We start from the raw sequence: 21,302 nt of genomic DNA, 5'->3' as shown, positions 1-21,302 counted from the left end.
CTGTACTCCATTTACTGTACTGTCATATTGTGATCAGTATTAAAACATTTACACCTCTCTTCTTCCATCTATTACTGTACTGTCATATTCTGATCAGTATTAAAACATTTACAGCTCTCTTCTTCCATCTATTACTGTACTGTCATATTCTGATCAGTATTAAAACATTTACACCTCTCTTCTTCCATCTATTACTGTACTCCATTCACTGTACTGTCATATTCTGATAAATATTAAAACATTTACACCTCTCTTCTTCCATCTATTACTGTAATGTCATATTCTGATCAGTATTAAAACATTTACACCTCTCTTCTTTCATTTGGTTGATTAACTTTATTAGTCACATGTACATTTCATTCAGTGGAATTTAGTTTATACAGAAACAAGATTGTTGTGTCAAGAATTTGAAAAATAAACAGTCTACAGACAACAATATTTACAAACACCAAGAAGCCCAATAACAAGAAGATCAATGATTTCTAAATTACAACACAATGTGGTGATTAATTACATTAATGAATGACTCTAGTTGACAATGTCTGTCAATTTCAATGGTGTGTGTTAATTAATGTTTACAATCATATGTTTACACACTAGAGAGCTATTCTACATTGTTGCTCCAGTGTGTCTTACTGAACATGACCAGGATTAGAGGGAAACATCATGTTGTGTTTTACACAGGGACCACCTGACACAGGGACACTGAGGAGTCATACCAAACATAAAACCCTGGATAGAGGGGCTCAGTGAATGTGGTGTGGAATGTGTACAGGTGGGTCAGTGTGTCAGAGGAGACTCTGTAGAAGGACAGAGTGCCGGCTGGCCAGTCCAGATACACTCCTACTCTGTGGGAGCTGGAGGGGGGGACGTCTATGGTAGTGGTATTATTATTGTGCCAGGCTCTGTAACTGTTGTTAGAGCAGTCCAGACTCCAGGACTTGTCATTCCATCCAAGCCTACTATCATTACCCCTTCCTCTCCTGATGATTCCGTTGTATGTCACTCCCATATCAGCCCCTATCCCACTCCACTCTACCTCCCAGTAACAGCGCCCAGTCAGACCCTCTCTACACAGCTCCTGTTCCCAGACCTCAAACCTCTCTGGGTGATCAGGATACGGCTGGTCCTTTGTACTCCATGTCACCTTTCTGTTCTCCTCAGACAGAATGAGGTATCTGTTTACTGTGTTTGGGTCCAGTGTGAGATCACAGGCATCTGATGGATGAAACCAGACACAATATTAGAAATCATCATCATTCACATTAGAATGTTAACTCACTTTTCCCTATTTAATTTAATGTAGATGTTTCTAGGTATCAAAAGGAGAACGTAAGGTAACTTGAGACATGTTAAATTATCATATTTTATACTATATGGTAATATAAAACACACTTATTCCAATTAATTACACACACATGTTTCACACCCTGATCTATTTCACCTGTCCTTTGAATTGTCTCCATCCCCTCCAGGTGTCGCTTTTTATCCCTGGTGTACATATCCCTGTGTTTCCTTTCTATCTGTGCCAGTTTGTTTTGTTTGCCAAGTCAACCAGCATTTTTCCTTGCTCCTATTTTTCCCAGTCTCTGTTTTGTTTCTAGTCCTCCTGGTTTCAACCCTTGCCTGTCCTGACTCCGAGCCCGCCTGCCTGACCACTCTGCATGTTCTGACTACCAGCCTGCCTATCCCATTGTACTGTTTGGACTCTGATCTGGTTTCTGACCCTTGCCTGGCCTGACCTCAAGACTGCCTATTGCCTGGTACTGTTTGGACTCTGACCTGGTTAATGAACTCTCGCCTGTCCCCACCCTGCCTTTGCCTACTCCCTTTGTTATAATAAATATCGGAGCTCAACCATTTGCCTCCTGTATCTGCATTTGGGTCTCGCCTTGTGCCATTATAACACGTGTAATTACTGACTTCTTGACGGGCCGCTCCCAGGTGGTAAGAATAGGCAACAACACGTCTGCCACGCTGATCCTTAACACTGGGGTCCCTCAGGGGTGTGCACTTAGTCCCCTCCTGTACTCCCTGTTCAACCATGACTGTGTGGCCAAACACGACTCCAACACCATCATTAAGTTTGCTGATGACACAACAGTGGTAGGCCTGATCACTGACAACGATGAGACGGCCTATAGGGAGGAGATCAGAGAACTGGCAGTGTGGTGCCAGGACAACAACCTCTCCCTCAATGTGATCAAGACAAGGAGCTGATCGTGGACTACAGAAACAGGCCCCCATTAACATCAGCGGGGCTGTAGTGGAATGGGTCGAGAGTTTCAAGTTCCTTGGTGTCCACATCACCAACAAACTACATTGGTCCAAACACACCAAGACAGCCGTGAAGAGGGCACAACAAAACCTTTTCCCCCTCAGGAGACTGAAAAGATTTGGCATGGGTCCCCAGATCCTCAAAAGGTTCTACAGATGCACCATCGAGAGCGTCCTGACCGGTTGCATCACCGCCTGGTATGCCAACTGCTCGGCATCTGACAGTAAGGGTAGTGCTTACGGCCCAGTACATCACTGGGGCCAAGCTTCCTGCCATCCAGGACCTATATTATAGGCGGTGTCAGAGGAAAGCCCATAAAATTGTCAGAGACTCCAGTCACAGTCTCTGCTACCGCACAGCAGCTATCGCACGTTTTCTCTGCTACCGCACGAAGTCTAGGACCAAAAGGCTCCTCTACAGCTTCTACCCCCCCAGCAATTAGACTGCTGAACAATTCATAAAAATCGCCACCAGACTATTTACCCCTTCCCCCCTTTTGTACACTGCTGCTACTCCCTTTTTATTATCTATGCATAGTCCCCTACCTACATGTTCAGATTTCCTCAACTAACCTGTACCCCTGCACACTGACTCGGTACCGGTGCCCCCTGTATATAGCCTCGTTATTGTTATTCTTATTGTGTTACTTATTATTATTTTATTTTTTTGCTTTAGTCTATTTGGTAAATGTTTTCTTAACTCTTCTTGAACTGCACTGTTGTTGGGGCCTTGTCAGTAAGCATTTCACAGTAAGTTCTAAACTTGTTGTATTCGGCGCATGTGACAAATAAAGTTCAATTTGATTTGACACACACTCACACACACACACACACACACACACACACACACACACACACACACACACACACACACACACACACACACACACACACACACACACACAAACCAGAGAAAGCTAATGCAACACGAACACGCCACACACATACACAGACACACCCATTCTCAAAGCAACACTTTCTCAACATTTTTGTCCCTGATTTCTGCTTCTGTAGATGTAAAGCTTATATTTAATATGACCAAGTATGTAATGATGGTGGTCTTTGACTTTGACTCAACTTGAATAAAGACTTATTCTTAGTCATATTCTTCACAGCAGTCAACACTCACATTTTCTAAGCCCAGGTTTCATTGTCTTCTCTCCACCATGTTCCACACTGTAGCGGTAAGCAGAAGAACAGACGGTCATTGAGTGATAGATGTGAATTCACACACACACACACACACACACACACACACACACACACACACACACACACACACACACACACACACACGCACACACACACACACAGTTTGTCTTAACTAGTCTGATAAATCAAACATGTCTGATATGAACATTGACATAAACCCTCTACATACTTGAGTTTCTCCAGTCTGCAGTGTGGATCCTCCAGTCTAGCAGAGAGCAATCTGACTCCTGAGTCTCGTGGATAATTGTAGCTCAGGTCCAGCTCTCTCAGGTGTGAGGGGTTTGACCTCAAAGCTGAGACCAGAGAAGCACAGCCTTCCTCTGTGACTAGACAGCCTGACAGCCTGCAAAGAGTAAAATACATTTAAAATCACACTGCTGTTCTTTGGTGTTGAAAATGGAGTGGCAGTATACTTCTTCAACATTTTCAGATTCATCAGTGTCCTGAATAGCGCCATATAAATTCATGAATGGATGTATCATTACTAGAAATGACAAATTATTGAAGTTTTTTATTTTAGAGACAAACATGTATAGTACAAATATTTCACTTAGACTGACCATATCAGTTTACCAAACAGTATCAGTCACAAGACAGACAGTGGCGTATAAGATGTAGATTCTATTAATTATACAGTCCACACCATATCTATGAGAGTGAAGCTAACATTTTAAATGTGGCTCTGTACTACAGCATTTTGGATTTAAGCTCAAATGTTTCATATGAGGTGACAGTATATAATGTCACCTTTATTTGAAGGTATTTTAATACATATTTTCTAAGTCGTTTCAACGCTTAGAAGAATAAAAGGACTTTATGTATCTAATCATTTGTAAAAGTCATAAGAATCCTGACCAATTCACTTATAGTGTATTAAAGTAGTCAACAGTTTAGTATTTGGTCCCAAACACATTGGTTGCATTTGCAGTTTGTTTTGGTTGTGTTTTGGTTTGTGTTTTGCCCAATAGTAACTGAATGGTAAATCATGTCCTGTCATTTTGGAGTCCAATAAAAAAAAGGACACATTCTGTATTGTCACCTAATTTTAAACATTCTATCTCAAATCCAAAATGCAAGCGCAAAATTTAAAGCTATAAGCCCTCCAATCACATATGATGTGGACTATGTGTGCCTGGTAAACAGATGTGGATCTGGTGAACAGTTGTTACTTGTTGACCAACTACAGGAATACTGACCTCAGAGTCTCCAGTTTACAGTGTGGATTCCCCAGTCCAGCAGAGAGCAGCTTCACTCCTGAATCCTTCAGGTCATTGTTACTCAGATCCAGCTCTCTCAGGTGTGAGGGGTTTGACCTCAGAGCTGAGCCCAGAGAAGAACACCCTTCCTGTGTGATTAGACAGCCTGACAGCCTGAGAAAGAGTCAAATCATATTAAAACCATACTGATATTCCTTGGTGGTCAAAATTGTGGCATTATATTTTTTTTTAACATATTCAGATATTTTATATCATGGTCCTGAATCCTGCCATATCTATTCATAAATGGAAATCTCATTATTAGAAATGACATATTATAAAATTATAATGTTTAAAAAGCAAAGGTATTGATTGTATTGAATATAGTATGGTCTATTTTGACATTGAAGCCAATATTTTACATCTGGCTCTGTACTCCAGCATTTTGGAATTGAGATCAAATGTTTCATATGAGATGACAACATAAAATGTCACCTTTAATTTCAGGGTATCTTCATGCATATCTCTTCGACAGTTTAGAAATGAAAGAACGTTATGTATCTAGTCCCCCCATTTGAAGAAGTCATAACTATTCTGACCAATTCACTTATAGTGTATTAAAGTTGTCAGAAGTTTAGTATTTGGTCCCAAACTCGTTTGTTGCATTTGCAGTTTGTTTTGGTTGTGTTTTGGGTTATGTTTTGCCCATTAGTAACTGAATGGTGGGTGATGACTGGAGTACATAAGATATTTCTAAACACAACTAAATAAATATTGATGATTCCATGACTAAGAAAACTCATGAATTAATCATGAATGATTATTTTATTTTTTTTTTTTTATTTCACCTTTATTTAACCAGGTAGGCTAGTTGAGAACAAGTTCTCATTTGCAACTGCGACCTGGCCAAGATAAAGCATAGCAGTGTGAACAGACAACACAGAGTTACACATGGAATAAACAATTAACAAGTCAATAACACAGTAGAAAAAAAAATGGGCAGTCTATATACAATGTGTGCAAAAGGCATGAGGAGGTAGGCGAATAATACAATTTTGCAGATTAACACTGGGGTGATAAATGATCAGATGGTCATGTACAGGTAGAGATATTGGTGTGCAAAAGAGCAGAAAAGTAAATAAATAAATAAAAAAACAGTATAAAAACAGTATGGGAATGAGGTAGGTGAAAATGGGTGGGCTATTTACCAATAGACTATGTACAGCTGCAGCGATCGGTTAGCTGCTCGGATAGCTGATGTTTGAAGTTGGTGAGGGAGATAAAAGTCTCCAACTTCAGCGATTTTTGCAGTTTGCAATTATGAGTGAGAAACTTTGTCATTCATCACTATTCACAATTAATTCATGATTATTCATAATCATGGTAGTATCCACATGAATGTAGAAGTGTTCATAAGCATCTTCTATTATTACTTACAACACAAGTGAAGGGACTCTAAAATGACTCTCACCATTCAGTTACTATTTGGTAAAACATCATCTAAAACACACCCACGATAACCACGATAACCTGCAAATGCATTCAGCAAGTCTGTAGAGTACACACTTGATGTAATCACTGCAGGCAAGGAATATGGGACCAAATACAACAATTTTGACTAAGTGAATTTTTCCCAAAAATGACAACTTCTTCAAATACAGTGCCTCCGGAAAGTATTGACTTCCTCACATTCTGTTACGTTACAGTCTTATTCTAAAATTGATTACATTCTAATTTTCCCTCATCAATCTCACACAATACCCCATAATGACAAAATGAAAGCAGGTTTATATACATTTAATCAAATGTGCTAAATATTTAAAAAACAGAAATACCTTATTATCAAAATTATTCAGACATCTTGCTATGAGACTCAAAATTGAGCTCAGGTGAATCCTGTTTCCATTGATCATCCTTGAGATGTTTCTACAACTTGATTGGAGTCCACCTATGGTCTATTCAATTGATTGGACATGATTTGGAAAGTCACACACCTGTCTATATGAGGTCCCACAGTTGACAGTGTACGTCAGAGCAAAAACTAAGCCATGAGGTTGAAGGAATTGTCCGTAAAGCTCAGAGACAGGATTGTGTTGAGGCACAGATCTGGGGAAGGGTAACAAAACATTTTTTCACCCTTGAAGGTCCCCAAAAACACAGTTGCCTCCATCAATCTTAAGTGGAAGAAGTTTGTAACCACCAAGTCTCTTCCTAGAGCTGGCCACCCATCCAAACTAAGCAATCGGGGGAGAAGGTCCTTGGTCAAGGAGGTGACTAAGAACTTGATGGTCAGAGAACAACTTCCGGGTTGGAGCGAGCGGTCGCATCCGCACTTCGGTCCGCAGGTAGTATAACTTTTCATTACATTTCATTATAGTACAACGGTTTGATTTGTCTAATCTTAGCAATTTCTTCTTAGCTAGCTACATAGCCGTCATTGTATCAAAGATAATTGCGTAATTATCGTATTTCGTCGTCCTAACGTAGTCTACACTGCTATCTGCCCAGCAGCTAACCAGCTAGCAAACGTCCACCGTCTACCGAATAGCAGCACTGTAGAAACTATTACACTCAACTGAACGACTTGATTAGTGTAGTGTTAGCTAGCTACATAGTTGTCTTTGCTGTCTTCGTATCCAAGATAATTGTGTAGTTTAGAGTGTGTAGTTTTAGAGTCATTATCTTAATTTACCGAGGTTAGCTAGCCAGCTATTTGTCGTCCTTAACGTAGGAGACACTGCTAGCTAGCCAACAGCTAGCCAACGTCTACCGAATAGAACTTCCGCACTCAACAACCCGGTCGCATTCCGCTTCGCTCCACAGGTAGTATCACATTTTCATTTCATTTCATTACAGTACAACGGTTTGATTTGTTTGATCGTAGCTAGCTACATAGCTAGCTACATAGCCGTCTTTGTATCAAAGATAATTGTGTAGTCTAGAGCGATTTTCTAGGTTAGCTAGCCAGCTATTGTCGTTCTTTTTAACGCAACGTAACGTAATCAACACTGCTAGCTAGCCAGCTAGCCCCCGAATAGCAGCACTGTAGAAACTATTACACTCAACGGAACGACTTGATTAGTGTAGTGTCAACAACGCAGCCACTGCCAGCTAGCCTACAAAGTCAACAACGCAGCCACTGCCAGCTAGCCTACTTCAGCAGTACTGTATCATTTTAATCATTTTAGTCAATAAGATTCTTGCTACGTAAGCATAACTTTCTGAACATTCGAGACGTGTAGCCCACTTGTCATTCCAATCTCCTTTGCATTAGCGTAGCCTCTTCTGTAGCCTGTCAACTATGTGTCTGTCTATCCCTGTTCTCTCCTCTCTGCACAGACCATACAAACGCTCCACACCGCGTGGCCGCGGCCACCCTAATCTGGTGGTCCCAGCGCGCACGACCCACGTGGAGTTCCAGGTCTCCGGTAGCCTCTGGAACTGCCGATCTGCGGCCAACAAGGCAGAGTTCATCTCAGCCTATGCCTCCCTCCAGTCCTCGACTTCTTGGCACTGACGGAAACATGGATCACCACAGATAACACTGCTACTCCTACTGCTCTCTCTTCGTCCGCCCACGTGTTCTCGCACACCCCGAGAGCTTCTGGTCAGCGGGGTGGTGGCACCGGGATCCTCATCTCTCCCAAGTGGTCATTCTCTCTTTCTCCCCTTACCCATCTGTCTATTGCCTCCTTTGAATTCCATGCTGTCACAGTTACCAGCCCTTTCAAGCTTAACATCCTTATCATTTATCGCCCTCCAGGTTCCCTCGGAGAGTTCATCAATGAGCTTGATGCCTTGATAAGCTCCTTTCCTGAGGACGGCTCACCTCTCACAGTTCTGGGCGACTTTAACCTCCCCACATCTACCTTTGACTCATTCCTCTCTGCCTCCTTCCTTCCACTCCTCTCCTCTTTTGACCTCACCCTCTCACCTTCCCCCCCTACTCACAAGGCAGGCAATACGCTCGACCTCATCTTTACTAGATGCTGTTCTTCCACTAACCTCATTGCAACTCCCCTCCAAGTCTCCGACCACTACCTTGTATCCTTTTCCCTCTCGCTCTCATCCAACACTTCCCACACTGCCCCTACTCGGATGGTATCGCGCCGTTCCAAACTTCGCTCTCTCTCCCCCGCTACTCTCTCCTCTTCCATCCTATCATCTCTTCCCTCTGCTCTAACCTTCTCCAACCTATCTCCTGATTCTGCCTCCTCAACCCTCCTCTCCTCCCTTTCTGCATCCTTTGACTCTCTATGTCCCCTATCCTCCAGGCCGGCTCGGTCCTCCCCTCCCGCTCCGTGGCTCGACGACTCATTGCGAGCTCACAGAACAGGGCTCCGGGCAGCCGAGCGGAAATGGAGGAAAACTCGCCTCCCTGCAGACCTGGCATCCTTTCACTCCCTCCTCTCTACATTTTCCTCTTCTGTCTCTGCTGCTAAAGCCACTTTCTACCACTCTAAATTCCAAGCATCTGCCTCTAACCCTAGGAAGCTCTTTGCCACCTTCTCCTCCCTCCTGAATCCTCCTCCCCCCTCCTCCCTCTCTGCAGATGACTTCGTCAACCATTTTGAAAAGAAGGTCGACGACATCCGATCCTCGTTGCTAAGTCAAACGACACCGCTGGTTCTGCTCACACTGCCCTACCCTGTGCTCTGACCTCTTTCTCCCTCTCTCTCCAGATAAAATCTCGCGTCTTGTGACGGCCGGCCGCCCAACAACCTGCCCGCTTGACCCTATCCCCTCCTCTCTTCTCCAGACCATTTCCGGAGACCTTCTCCCTTACCTCACCTCGCTCATCAACTCATCCCTGACCGCTGGCTACGTCCCTTCCGTCTTCAAGAGAGCGAGAGTTGCACCCCTTCTGAAAAAACCTACACTCGATCCCTCCGATGTCAACAACTACAGACCAGTATCCCTTTCTTTTCTCCCCAAAACTCTTGAACGTGCCGTCCTTGGCCAGCTCTCCCGCTATCTCTCTCAGAATGACCTTCTTGATCCAAATCAGTCAGGTTTCAAGACTAGTCATTCAACCGAGACTGCTCTTCTCTGTATCACGGAGGCGCTCCGCACTGCTAAAGCTAACTCTCTCCTCTGCTCTCATCCTTCTAGACCTATCGGCTGCCTTCGATACTGTGAACCATCAGATCCTCCTCTCCACCCTCTCCGAGTTGGGCATCTCCGGCGCGGCCCACGCTTGGATTGCGTCCTACCTGACAGGTCGCTCCTACCAGGTGGCGTGGCGAGAATCTGTCTCCTCACCACGTGCTCTCACCACTGGTGTCCCCCAGGGCTCTGTTCTAGGCCCTCTCCTATTCTCGCTATACACCAAGTCACTTGGCTCTGTCATAACCTCACATGGTCTCTCCTATCATTGCTATGCAGACGACACACAATTAATCTTCTCCTTTCCCCCTTCTGATGACCAGGTGACGAATCGCATCTCTGCATGTCTGGCAGACATATCAGTGTGGATGACGGATCACCACCTCAAGCTGAACCTCGGCAAGACGGAGCTGCTCTTCCTCCCGGGGAAGGACTGCCCGTTCCATGATCTCGCCATCACGGTTGACAACTCCATTGTGTCCTCCTCCCAGAGCGCTAAGAACCTTGGCGTGATCCTGGACAACACCCTGTCGTTCTCAAATAACATCAAGGCGGTGGCCCGTTCCTGTAGGTTCATGCTCTACAACATCCGCAGAGTACGACCCTGCCTCACACAGGAAGCGGCGCAGGTCCTAATCCAGGCACTTGTCATCTCCCGTCTGGATTACTGCAACTCGCTGTTGGCTGGGCTCCCTGCCTGTGCCATTAAACCCCTACAACTCATCCAGAACGCCGCAGCCCGTCTGGTGTTCAACCTTCCCAAGTTCTCTCACGTCACCCCGCTCCTCCGCTCTCTCCACTGGCTTCCAGTTGAAGCTCGCATCCGCTACAAGACCATGGTGCTTGCCTCACGGAGCTGTGGGGAACGGCACCTCAGTACCTCAGGCTCTGATCAGGCCCTACACCCAAACAAGGGCACTGCGTTCATCCACCTCTGGCATGCTCGCCTCCCTACCACTGAGGAAGTACAGTTCCCCCTCAGCCCAGTCAAAACTGTTCGCTGCTCTGGCCCCCCAATGGTGGAACAAACTCCCTCACGACGCCAGGACAGCGGAGTCAATCACCACCTTCCGGAGACACCTGAAACCCCACCTCTTTAAGGAATACCTAGGATAGGATAAAGTAATCCTTCTCACCCCCCCCCTTAAAAGATTTAGATGCACTATTGTAAAGTGGCTGTTCCACTGGATGTCATAAGGTGAATGCACCAATTTGTAAGTCGCTCTGGATAAGAGCGTCTGCTAAATGACTTAAATGTAATGTAAATGTCACTCTGACAGAGCTTCAGAGGTCCTCTGTGGAGATGGGAGAAACTTCCAAAAGGACAACCGTATCCACAGCACTCCGCCAATCAGGCTTTTATTGTTGAATGGCCAGATGGAAGACACTCCTCAGTAAAAGGCACATGACAGCCCGCTTGGAGTTTGCCAAAAGGGACCTAAGACACTCAGACCATGAGAAACAAGACATTTCTGGTCTGATGAAACCAAGATTGAACGCTTTGGCCTGAATGCCAAGTGTCACGTCTGGGACTGGGAGACTAGTCAGGATCAAGGGAAAGATGAACGGAGCAAAGTACGGAGAGATCCTTGATGAAATCTACTCCAGAGCGCTCAGGACCTCAGACTGTGGTGAACGTACACCTTCCAACAGGACAACGACTCCAAGCACACAGCCAAGACAACATAGGAATGGCTTCAGGGCAAGTCTCTGAATGTCCTTCAGTGGCCCAGCCAGAGCCCAGACTTGAACTTGATTGAACATCTCTTGAGACCTAAAAAATAGCTGTGCTCTGACTCTCCCCATCCAACTGACAAAGCTTGAGAGGATCTGAAGAGAAGAATGGAGAAACTCTCCAAATACTGGTGTGACAAGCTTGTAGGGCCACACCCAAGAAGACTTGAGACTGTAATTGCTGTCAAAGCTGCTTCAACAAACTGCTGCGTAAAGGGTCTTAATACTTATGTAAATGTGATATTTCATATATATATATTTTTTTTAATAAATTAGCAAACATATCTAAAAACTTGTTTTTTTGTCATTATGGGTTTATTGTGTGGAGATTGATTAGTGGAAAAAATGATTTAATTAATTTTAGAAGAAGGCTGAAACGTAACAAATTCTGGAAAAAGTCAAGGTGTCTGAATACTTCCCGAAGGCACTGTACATACATAAAGTGCTTTCATTTCTAAACGGTAAAACAGGTATGAATACCTTCAAATAAAAGGTGACATTCTGTACGGTCACCAAATATGAAACATTCTACTGTATCTCAAAACCAAAATGTTGGAGCATAGCGCCAAATTTAAAACTGTAAACTTCACTGTCTAAACACATACGGTGTGAACTATGTGTCCCTGATAAACACATGTTGATCTGGTGAACAATTATCCCTTGTTGACCAACTACAGGAATACTGACCTCAGAGTCTCCAGTTTACAGTAGGGATTCCCCAGTCCATCAGAGAGCAGCTTCACTCCTGAATCCTTCAGGTCATTGTTACTCAGATCCAGGCTTCTCAGGTGTGAGGGGTTTGACTTCAGAGCTGAGACCAGAGAAGCACAGCTTTCCTCTGTGACTAGACAGGCTGACAACCTGCAAAGAGTAAAATCATTTAAAAATAACACTGCTATTCTTTGGCTGTGAAAATAGAGTGGGAGTATATTTTTTCAACATATTCAGATACTGTATATCAGCGTCCTGAAACCGTCCATATCTATTCATAAATAGATGTATTATTATTAACAATGACAAATGATAGAAGTACTGCTTGTAGAGAGAGAATTTTTTTTAATACAAATATTTGAGTAGACTGACTTGACCAGTATAAAAAGCAGTATCAGTCAAAAGACAGACAGTGAGGTATAAGATTTAGATTGTATCGAGTATACAATCCACATATCTATTTTGACAGTGAAGCTAACATTTTACATTTGGCAATATGCTCCAGCATTTTCAGATCAAATGTTTCATACGAGGTGACAGTATATAATGTCATGACGTTGTCCTGTTGTGTGAGGTTTGTGACCATCATAAATACCTTTCTCCCCTTTTCTCTCCACTCTACAGAATGGAATCTTGGAAAGCCTTTTCTTAACACAGAGAGAGTGGCTGTTCCACTGGATGTCATAAGGTGAAAGCACCAATTTGTAAGTCGCTCTGGATAAGAGCGTCTGCTAAATGACTTAAATGTTAAATGTTATGTTAAATGTAACATCAAAAGGTTGGGAAAAAATAACAATATTTCTGTAATCCAACCAGTTTAAAGTGTCCGTTGGTACTTAAAGAATATGATGTCAGATCAGTTGGTGTCTAGGACATTATATCTGATGATAAGACGACATAAATTGTATCTTGGAAAGTCTACACATTCTAGTCATCAGATTGACATGGAATTGTTGTGCAATTTAAATGTTTAAATATGAAACTGTTTGTGAAAAGATTAATTTCAGTTTCTAAATTGGGGAATTGTTTTCATAAAGTAAACTATGCTCACTCAGTGGCCACGCCCAAGTGAACAGACATTGGTTGAGAACCATGAAACACGCCCTTCTCTCCCCCACTACAAAAACCCGTTGACGGAGGTCAAACCTCAGTTCCCGATGACGTGAGGACTGATGTCCATACGTTTAAAAGGGCTTGGAGGTGACGATCACCATGCTGGAAGGATGAATTTCGACTACACCAGTCAGAATAGAGCCCGAGCTGAGTATGGCAACTTGGTATGAACTTTGAACTGTTGATTCAACTTGTTAGCTGGGGTTCGTGAAGATAACCCATAATTGTACAACTTTCAGATGAGACTGAATAAGGTGACGATTAATGACCGACTGCTATTGATATAAAATATCTTCAGATCTTGAAGAGTGGATTCAGGAGATAGCCGCTCTATAAAAACGAATGCTTCCGTGGTGCCCCAGGTTAGTCATGAGTTAATTGGTGCATGATTGAATTCAATGACATAATCAATTAAACGTTAGGTAATCGATTTGATAAATAGCATGTCATCTCATTCAACCATACTAGAGACATGACATAATGACGCATCGTGCGAGGAATCTAAAATAGGATGACGCTTTCATTTTGATTCAGCCAATATAAAATTGAAAAGCAGTTTACATAAAACACCCAGATTATGTTATCAGTAGAGAGAGTTGGTGAACCATGTGTGTGTGTTCTAGAGAATGCCTCCGTGTTGTTCTCTGACGTAGCCAGGGGGTAGCGTTAGCTATACATTTCTACTGCTAAGACACGATCCAACTACTTATAGAAATTTGAGAAATAGAGCGTTTGGCCAAACGTAGTGCTATTTCTGCCTCCCACGTTTCAGAAGGCTCGGTCATTATTAATTTCTTGAGTGAGGACAAAGAGCCAGCCGATTGAAATCTGAGTAGATATTAGCTTGACTAGCGATAATTATCTCTCTATCTCTCGCGTTTCCATGCGAGTAGACCAACGGTGTATGTCTTTGTTTACCGCGCGTTCCGACAAAACATTGCATAAAACCGTTCCCTTGCTGAAGGGGATCCAATGTTATTCTTGAAAGTGTACAAAGTAGGATTAGCTTGCATGAGATGCTAAGCTAACAAAGGGAAAGCTGCCATTTTTTTCCTGTCACGTTGAAATTCCTCCGGCTTGCGCAACGGAAGTCCCGCCCTTTGTACTTCCATTTGATTTCAGCGTGTGCTATCACTGACCTCTGGTGGTGACGAATCGTCAGTGCATTTCTTTGATAAGAATGTAGGTGACACCCAAATGTGGATCACGTTTAAGTGGTTACTTATGATATCCAGCCAGTCTCAACTGATTGGATATCGATGTCTGATTCAATTTAACTAAGAGGTCAAATTGCCAGATTTATCTTTTCCAATGGACATTTTGAATAATATCCAAATGGATGGGTTTCTACAAATGAGTCAATTTAAACTTTTCCACATTAACCTTGAAACAGCAACGCTCTCAGGTTAATTAAAGTTTAATTTCCAAATAGCCTAAAATGGTTTGATTTATCCTTAACATTGATTAAATCAGTAAAATGTGCTTTTGCAAAGCTCATTCAGGACTACCCATGTGGCTTCGGCCTTAGGGACATGTGAGCCTGGTGAGGAATGTACCCTAACATTTAAACTACTGTTTACACTTATGATAATACAGACATAATCTCAATTGATTGGATATCATTCAATTTAATAAGTTAAATTGTTGAACATACCTTTTCAGGTTCTTTCTACAAATGAGACTATTTTAAAATTCCTATATTAACCGAGATGAACCAACTTCTCAGGTTAATTAAAGTTTAATTCCCAGATAGCCTCTCCAGTTATGATTAATCATTATCATTGATTAATAAATTTAATTTGCTTTTGCAAATTCATTCACATCCAACTGCCACATTCTGATACAGTACTGATGGTTAATTCATGTCAATAAATAGATAAAAAATCGTCTTCGCAGTTTCCAACGAATTCCAAACCCAAACGTTGAAAAAAAATTGGAATATGTTTTTCTCTCTACATTTTTCAAATAATAGTGCAAGCTATCAGAGGAGGTGGTCACCACTCCTTTGCTAATTAGTGCACCTCCACCCGTAACTGGACTGATATCTGACCTCAGCAGCGATACCAAATCTAACCATGCCATTGGCGAAAAAATTGCAGAAATTACGAACAACGCTCTCGAAAATCAACCATTGAACACAGGCTTTGTAACGGTTCTCTCCACGTTAGATCTTATGTATCGCCATCAAAAATTGGCATTGGTCCAAAACCGCAGTGCACAGCTGAAGCACTTGCAAGACATGGCTGACATGAAGGGACAGGTGGAGAGAACCGAGCAACTATGGACAAAAGCAGGAAATTAAAATATTCTGCTAGCCGAGGAACTGTGTTTGAATTCATTTACATTTACATTTAAGTCATTTAGCAGACGCTCTTATCCAGAGCGACTTACAAATTGGTGCATTCACCTTATGACATCCAGTGGAACAGTAGTGCATCTAAATCTTTTAAGGGGGGGGGTGAGAGGGATTACTTTATCCTATCCTAGGTATTCCTTAAAGAGGTGGGGTTTCAGGTGTCTCCGGCAGGTGGTGATTGACTCCGCTGTCCTGGCGTCGTGAGGGAGTTTGTTCCACCATTGGGGGGCCAGAGCAGCGAACAGTTTTGACTGGGCTGAGCGGGAACTGTACTTCCTCAGTGGTAGGGAGGCGAGCAGGCCAGAGGTGGATGAACGCAGTGCCCTTGTTTGGGTGTAGGGCCTGATCAGAGACTGGAGGTACTGAGGTGCCGTTCCCCTTACAGCTCCGTAGGCAAGCACCATGGTCTTGTAGCGGATGCAAGCTTCAACTGGAAGCCAGTGGAGAGAGCGGAGGAGCGGGGTGACGTGAGAGAACTTGGGAAGGTTGAACACCAGACGGGCTGCGGCGTTCTGGATGAGTTGTAGGGGTTTAATGGCACAGGCAGGGAGCCCAGCCAACAGCGAGTTGCAGTAATCCAGACGGGAGATGACAAGTGCCTGGATTAGGACCTGCGCCGCTTCCTGTGTGAGGCAGGGTCGTACTCTGCGGATGTTGTAGAGCATGAACCTACAGGAACGGGCCACCGCCTTGATGTTAGTTGAGAACGACAGGGTGTTGTCCAGGATCACGCCAAGGTTCTTAGCGCTCTGGGAGGAGGACACAATGGAGTTGTCAACCGTGATGGCGAGATCATGGAACGGGCAGTCCTTCCACGGGAGGAAGAGCAGCTCCGTCTTGCCGAGGTTCAGCTTGAGGTGGTGATCCGTCATCCACACTGATATGTCTGCCAGACATGCAGAGATGCGATTCGCCACCTGGTCATCAGAAGGGGGAAAGGAGAAGATTAATTGTGTGTCGTCTGCATAGCAATGATAGGAGAGACCATGTGAGGTTATGACAGAGCCAAGTGACTTGGTGTATAGCGAGAATAGGAGAGGGCCTAGAACAGAGCCCTGGGGGACACCAGTGGTGAGAGCACGTGGTGTGGAGACGGATTCTCGCCACGCCACCTGGTAGGAGCGACCTGTCAGGTAGGACGCAATCCAAGCGTGGGCCGCGCCGGAGATGCCCAACTCGGAGAGGGTGATCTGATGGTTCACAGTATCGAAGGCAGCCGATAGGTCTAGAAGGATGAGAGCAGAGGAGAGAGAGTTAGCTTTAGCAGTGCGGAGCGCCTCCGTGATACAGAGAAGAGCAGTCTCAGTTGAATGACTAGTCTTGAAACCTGACTGATATGGATCAAGAAGGTCATTCTGAGAGAGATAGCGGGAGAGCTGGCCAAGGACGGCACGTTCAAGAGTTTTGGAGAGAAAAGAAAGAAGGGATACTGGTCTGTAGTTGTTGACATCGGAGGGATCGAGTGTAGGTTTTTTCAGAAGGGGTGCAACTCTCGCTCTCTTGAAGACGGAAGGGACGTAGCCAGCGGTCAGGGATGAGTTGATGAGCGAGGTGAGGTAAGGGAGAAGGTCTCCGGAAATGGTCTGGAGAAGAGAGGAGGGGATAGGGTCAAGCGGGCAGGTTGTTGGGCGGCCGGCCGTCACAAGACGCGAGATTTTATCTGGAGAGAGAGGGGAGAAAGAGGTCAGAGCACAGGGTAGGGCAGTGTGAGCAGAACCAGCGGTGTCGTTTGACTTAGCAAACGAGGATCGGATGTCGTCGACCTTCTTTTCAAAATGGTTGACGAAGTCATCTGCAGAGAGGGAGGAGGGGGAGGGGGAGGAGGATTCAGGAGGGAGGAGAAGGTGGCAAAGAGCTTCCTAGGGTTAGAGGCAGATGCTTGGAATTTAGAGTGGTAGATAGTGGCTTTAGCAGCAGAGAGAGAAGAGGAAAATGTAGAGAGGAGGGAGTGAAAGGATGCCAGGTCCGCAGGGAGGCGAGTTTTCCTCCATTTCCGCTCGGCTGCCCGGAGCCCTGTTCTGTGAGCTCGCAATGAGTCGTCGAGCCACGGAGCGGGAGGGGAGGACCGAGCCGGCCTGGAGGATAGGGGACATAGAGAGTCAAAGGATGCAGAAAGGGAGGAGAGGAGGGTTGAGGAGGCAGAATCAGGAGATAGGTTGGAGAAGGTTAGAGCAGAGGGAAGAGATGATAGGATGGAAGAGGAGAGAGTAGCGGGGGAGAGAGAGCGAAGGTTGGGACGGCGCGATACCATCCGAGTAGGGGCAGTGTGGGAAGTGTTGGATGAGAGCGAGAGGGAAAAGGATACAAGGTAGTGGTCGGAGACTTGGAGGGGAGTTGCAATGAGGTTAGTGGAAGAACAGCATCTAGTAAAGATGAGGTCGAGCGTGTTTCTTGCCTTGTGAGTAGGGGGGGAAGGTGAGAGGGTGAGGTCAAAAGAGGAGAGGAGTGGAAAGAAGGAGGCAGAGAGGAATGAGTCGAAGGTAGACGTGGGGAGGTTAAAGTCGCCCAGAACTGTGAGAGGTGAGCCGTCCTCAGGAAAGGAGCTTATCAAGGCATCAAGCTCATTGATGAACTCTCCTAGGGAACCTGGAGGGCGATAAATGATAAGGATGTTAAGCTTGAAAGGGCTGGTAACTGTGACAGCATGGAACTCAAAGGAGGCGATAGACAGATGGGTAAGGGGAGAAAGAGAGAATGACCACTTGGGAGAGATGAGGATTGCGGTGCCACCACCCCGCTGACCAGAAGCTCTCGGGGTGTGCGAGAACACGTGGGCAGACGAAGAGAGAGCAGTAGGAGTAGCAGTGTTGTCTGTGGTGATCCATGTTTCCGTCAGTGCCAAGAAGTCGAGGGACTGGAGGGAGGCCTAGGCTGAGATGAACTCTGCCTTGTTGGCTGCAGATCGGCAGTTCCAGAGGCTACCGGAGACCTGGAACTCCACGTGGGTCGTGCGCGCTGGGACCACCAGATTAGGGTGGCCGCGGCCACGCGGTCTGGAGCGTTTGTATGGTCTGTGCAGAGAGGAGAGAACAGGGATAGACAGACACATAGTTGACAGCCTACACAAGAGGCTACGCTAATGCAAAGGAGATTGGAATGACAAGCGGACTACACGTCTCGAGTGTTCAGAAAGTTAAGCTTACGTAGCAAGAATCTTATTGACTAAAATGATTAAAATGATACAGTACTGCTGAAGTAGGCTAGCTGGCAGAGGCTGCGTTGTTGACTATGTAGGCTAGCTGGCAGTGGCTGCGTTGTTGACACTACACTAATCAAGTCGTTCCGTTGAGTGTAATAGTTTCTACTGTGCTGCTATTCGGGGCTAGCTGGCTAGCTAGCAGTGTTGATTACGTTACGTTGCGTTAAAAGAACGACAATAGCTGGCTAGCTAACCTAGGAAATCGCTCTAGACTACACAATTATCTTTGATACAAAGACGGCTATGTAGCTAGCTATGTAGCTAGCTACGATCAAACAAATCAAGCCGTTGTACTGTAATGAAATGAAATGAAAAATGTGATACTACCTGTGGAGCGAAGCGAAATGCGACCGGGTTGTTGAGTGCGGAAGTTCTGTTCGGTAGACGTTGGCTAGCTGTTGGCTAGCTAGCAGTGTCTCCTACGTTAAGGACGACAAATAGCTGGCTAGCTAACCTCGGTAAATTAAGATAATCACTCTAAAACTACACGCTCTAAACTACACAATTACCTTGGATACGAAGACAGAAAAGACAACTATGTAGCTAGCTAACACTACACTAATCAAGTCGTTCAGTTGAGTGTAATAGTTGTGCTGCTAATCGGTAGACGGTGGACGATAGCTAGCTGGCTAGCTGCAGGGCAGATAGCAGTGTAGACTGCGTTAGGATGACGAAATACGATAATTACGCAATTATCTATGATACAAAGACGGCTATGTAGCTAGCTAAGAAGAAATTGCTAAGATTAGACAAATCAAACCGTTGTACTATAATGAAATGTAATGAAATGTAATACTACCTGCAGACCGAGTGCGGATGCGACCGCTCGCTCCAGCTCGCTCATCAACTCTGAACAATTAAAAGTAATTGCAGGGGGACAAAATGGCGCCGTAGAGAGAACACGGTGTTTCAGCGAGCTCTCGTGGCATTCGTAAATTTATATTCTTACATTAATCTCCTAGCTTGAAAAAGTGGTACAATTGGCTAAATAAGTTACCATATAATGAGTCTTGACGACTATTTCGCAAAAATCTCCGACAACATGCCCAATAGAAATACTAAGAAGTCGACCAAAACCACCACCCCTGTGGATGTGCATGAGGAGCTAGCTAACGTTAGCGAAGCTAACACCATTGCGGACCCGGGCACAATGGACCTGATGATTCAAAAGATGACTGATAACATTACTAAAGTGATCGATGCTAAGATAAGAACGGTCTTGGAAGCAATAGCAGGCCATTCAGCTGAAATACAGAGCGTTGTGAAACGTGTTGTTGAGGCGGAAGGAAGAATTGCTGCAGTGGAAACTTCAACTACATCTATGGACGCTAAGATAAAAGCACTTGAGAAACAGGTGCGCGAAATGGCGGAGCACATTGACGACTTGGATAATCGAGGACGCAGATGCAATATTCGTGTTGTGGGACTCCCGAAAATTCTGAAGGGACACGTTCAGTAAAATTCTTTGAGGAATGGATCCCTGGCTACCTACAAATGGACACTAAGGCTGGTCGTGTGAAGCTGGACAGAGCCCATCGCTCTCAAGCACCGATACCGGGCCCCAAACAACGCCCACAGCCGGTGGTTATAAAGTTCCACAACTTCACCGACAAGCAGCGCGTCATGGATGCGGCTAGAAACATCGGCTCTGATGGTAGTCAACATAAAGGTCCAAAGGTCTCATTCTTCAATGATTATTCCACAGCGGTTGTACGAAGACGCAAAGCGTTTGATGAGGCGAAGGCTCGACTCAGGAGAATGAAGATGGACTACGCACTGTTGTACCCGGCCACATTGAAGATTATGGTCAACGGATCACCTAAAAAGCTCTACACACCTGAAGAGGCTGCTGCGTTTATTGACTCTCTCGGGTAAATAACTTTAAGCTGCACCTCCACAGCATTGGATAACTTTGCTTATTTTTGGTTGAATCTGATCACGAAACAGTGGTGTGAGTCCCCACGTACTCCGGCTCAGTAATATTCGTAACTTTATTATTTTTCTTGCTAAATTAATAGCCGCTATAGCTCAGGCTGAGATATGTGTGAATCCATATTGGTGCCCAGGCTTGGTTTTAGGTGGAAGAGCCTCAATCTTCTTCTATTGATTTTCTTTTCCATATATATAAAGGATGAGGCTATTGAGCGGCAATGCGGACTTAAGAGTCTACATTGGAGAGTTGAAATCCCCTGCATGTTAGCTAGTGGGAAAACCCCTTTTGGAATTTTACATGTTTAATTTTTTGGGTTTAGTATAGTTCGAGTTCAGGGTTCATATTTTTTGTTTATGCTCAGTGAGATAGAGGAGAGTTCAACACATGGAAAAAGGTACCACCCCACTTTTACAGTAGGATCCAGTCTGAATATTGAATGGTCAAGATACAATGGCAGATAACAGA

The 21,302-nt window shown here is 44.6% G+C and overlaps 1 protein-coding gene across 1 annotated transcript in view; it reads right to left on the bottom strand.

The window, feature by feature from the left end:
- Positions 1–319: 319 nt before the first annotated feature.
- Positions 320–21,302, bottom strand: part of LOC115120667 (NACHT, LRR and PYD domains-containing protein 12-like) — a 43,072-nt gene continuing 22,089 nt past the window's right edge. Inside the window, exons 8-12 of the mRNA XM_029649616.2 lie at positions 12,213–12,386; positions 4,686–4,859; positions 3,659–3,832; positions 3,407–3,453; positions 320–1,218 (exon numbers count right to left, since the gene is read on the bottom strand). Of these exons, the coding sequence (XP_029505476.2) occupies positions 677–1,218; positions 3,407–3,453; positions 3,659–3,832; positions 4,686–4,859; positions 12,213–12,386 (1,111 nt within the window). The 3' untranslated portion in view covers positions 320–676. The remainder of the gene's footprint in view (positions 1,219–3,406; positions 3,454–3,658; positions 3,833–4,685; positions 4,860–12,212; positions 12,387–21,302) is intronic.

The sequence above is a fragment of the Oncorhynchus nerka genome, unplaced genomic scaffold (assembly GCF_034236695.1).
Source record: "Oncorhynchus nerka isolate Pitt River unplaced genomic scaffold, Oner_Uvic_2.0 unplaced_scaffold_1275, whole genome shotgun sequence".
NCBI classification, from domain to species: Eukaryota; Metazoa; Chordata; class Actinopteri; order Salmoniformes; family Salmonidae; genus Oncorhynchus; species Oncorhynchus nerka.
The sequence above is the reverse complement of the archived record's forward strand: the minus strand, read 5'-3'. Positions and strand labels throughout refer to the sequence as shown.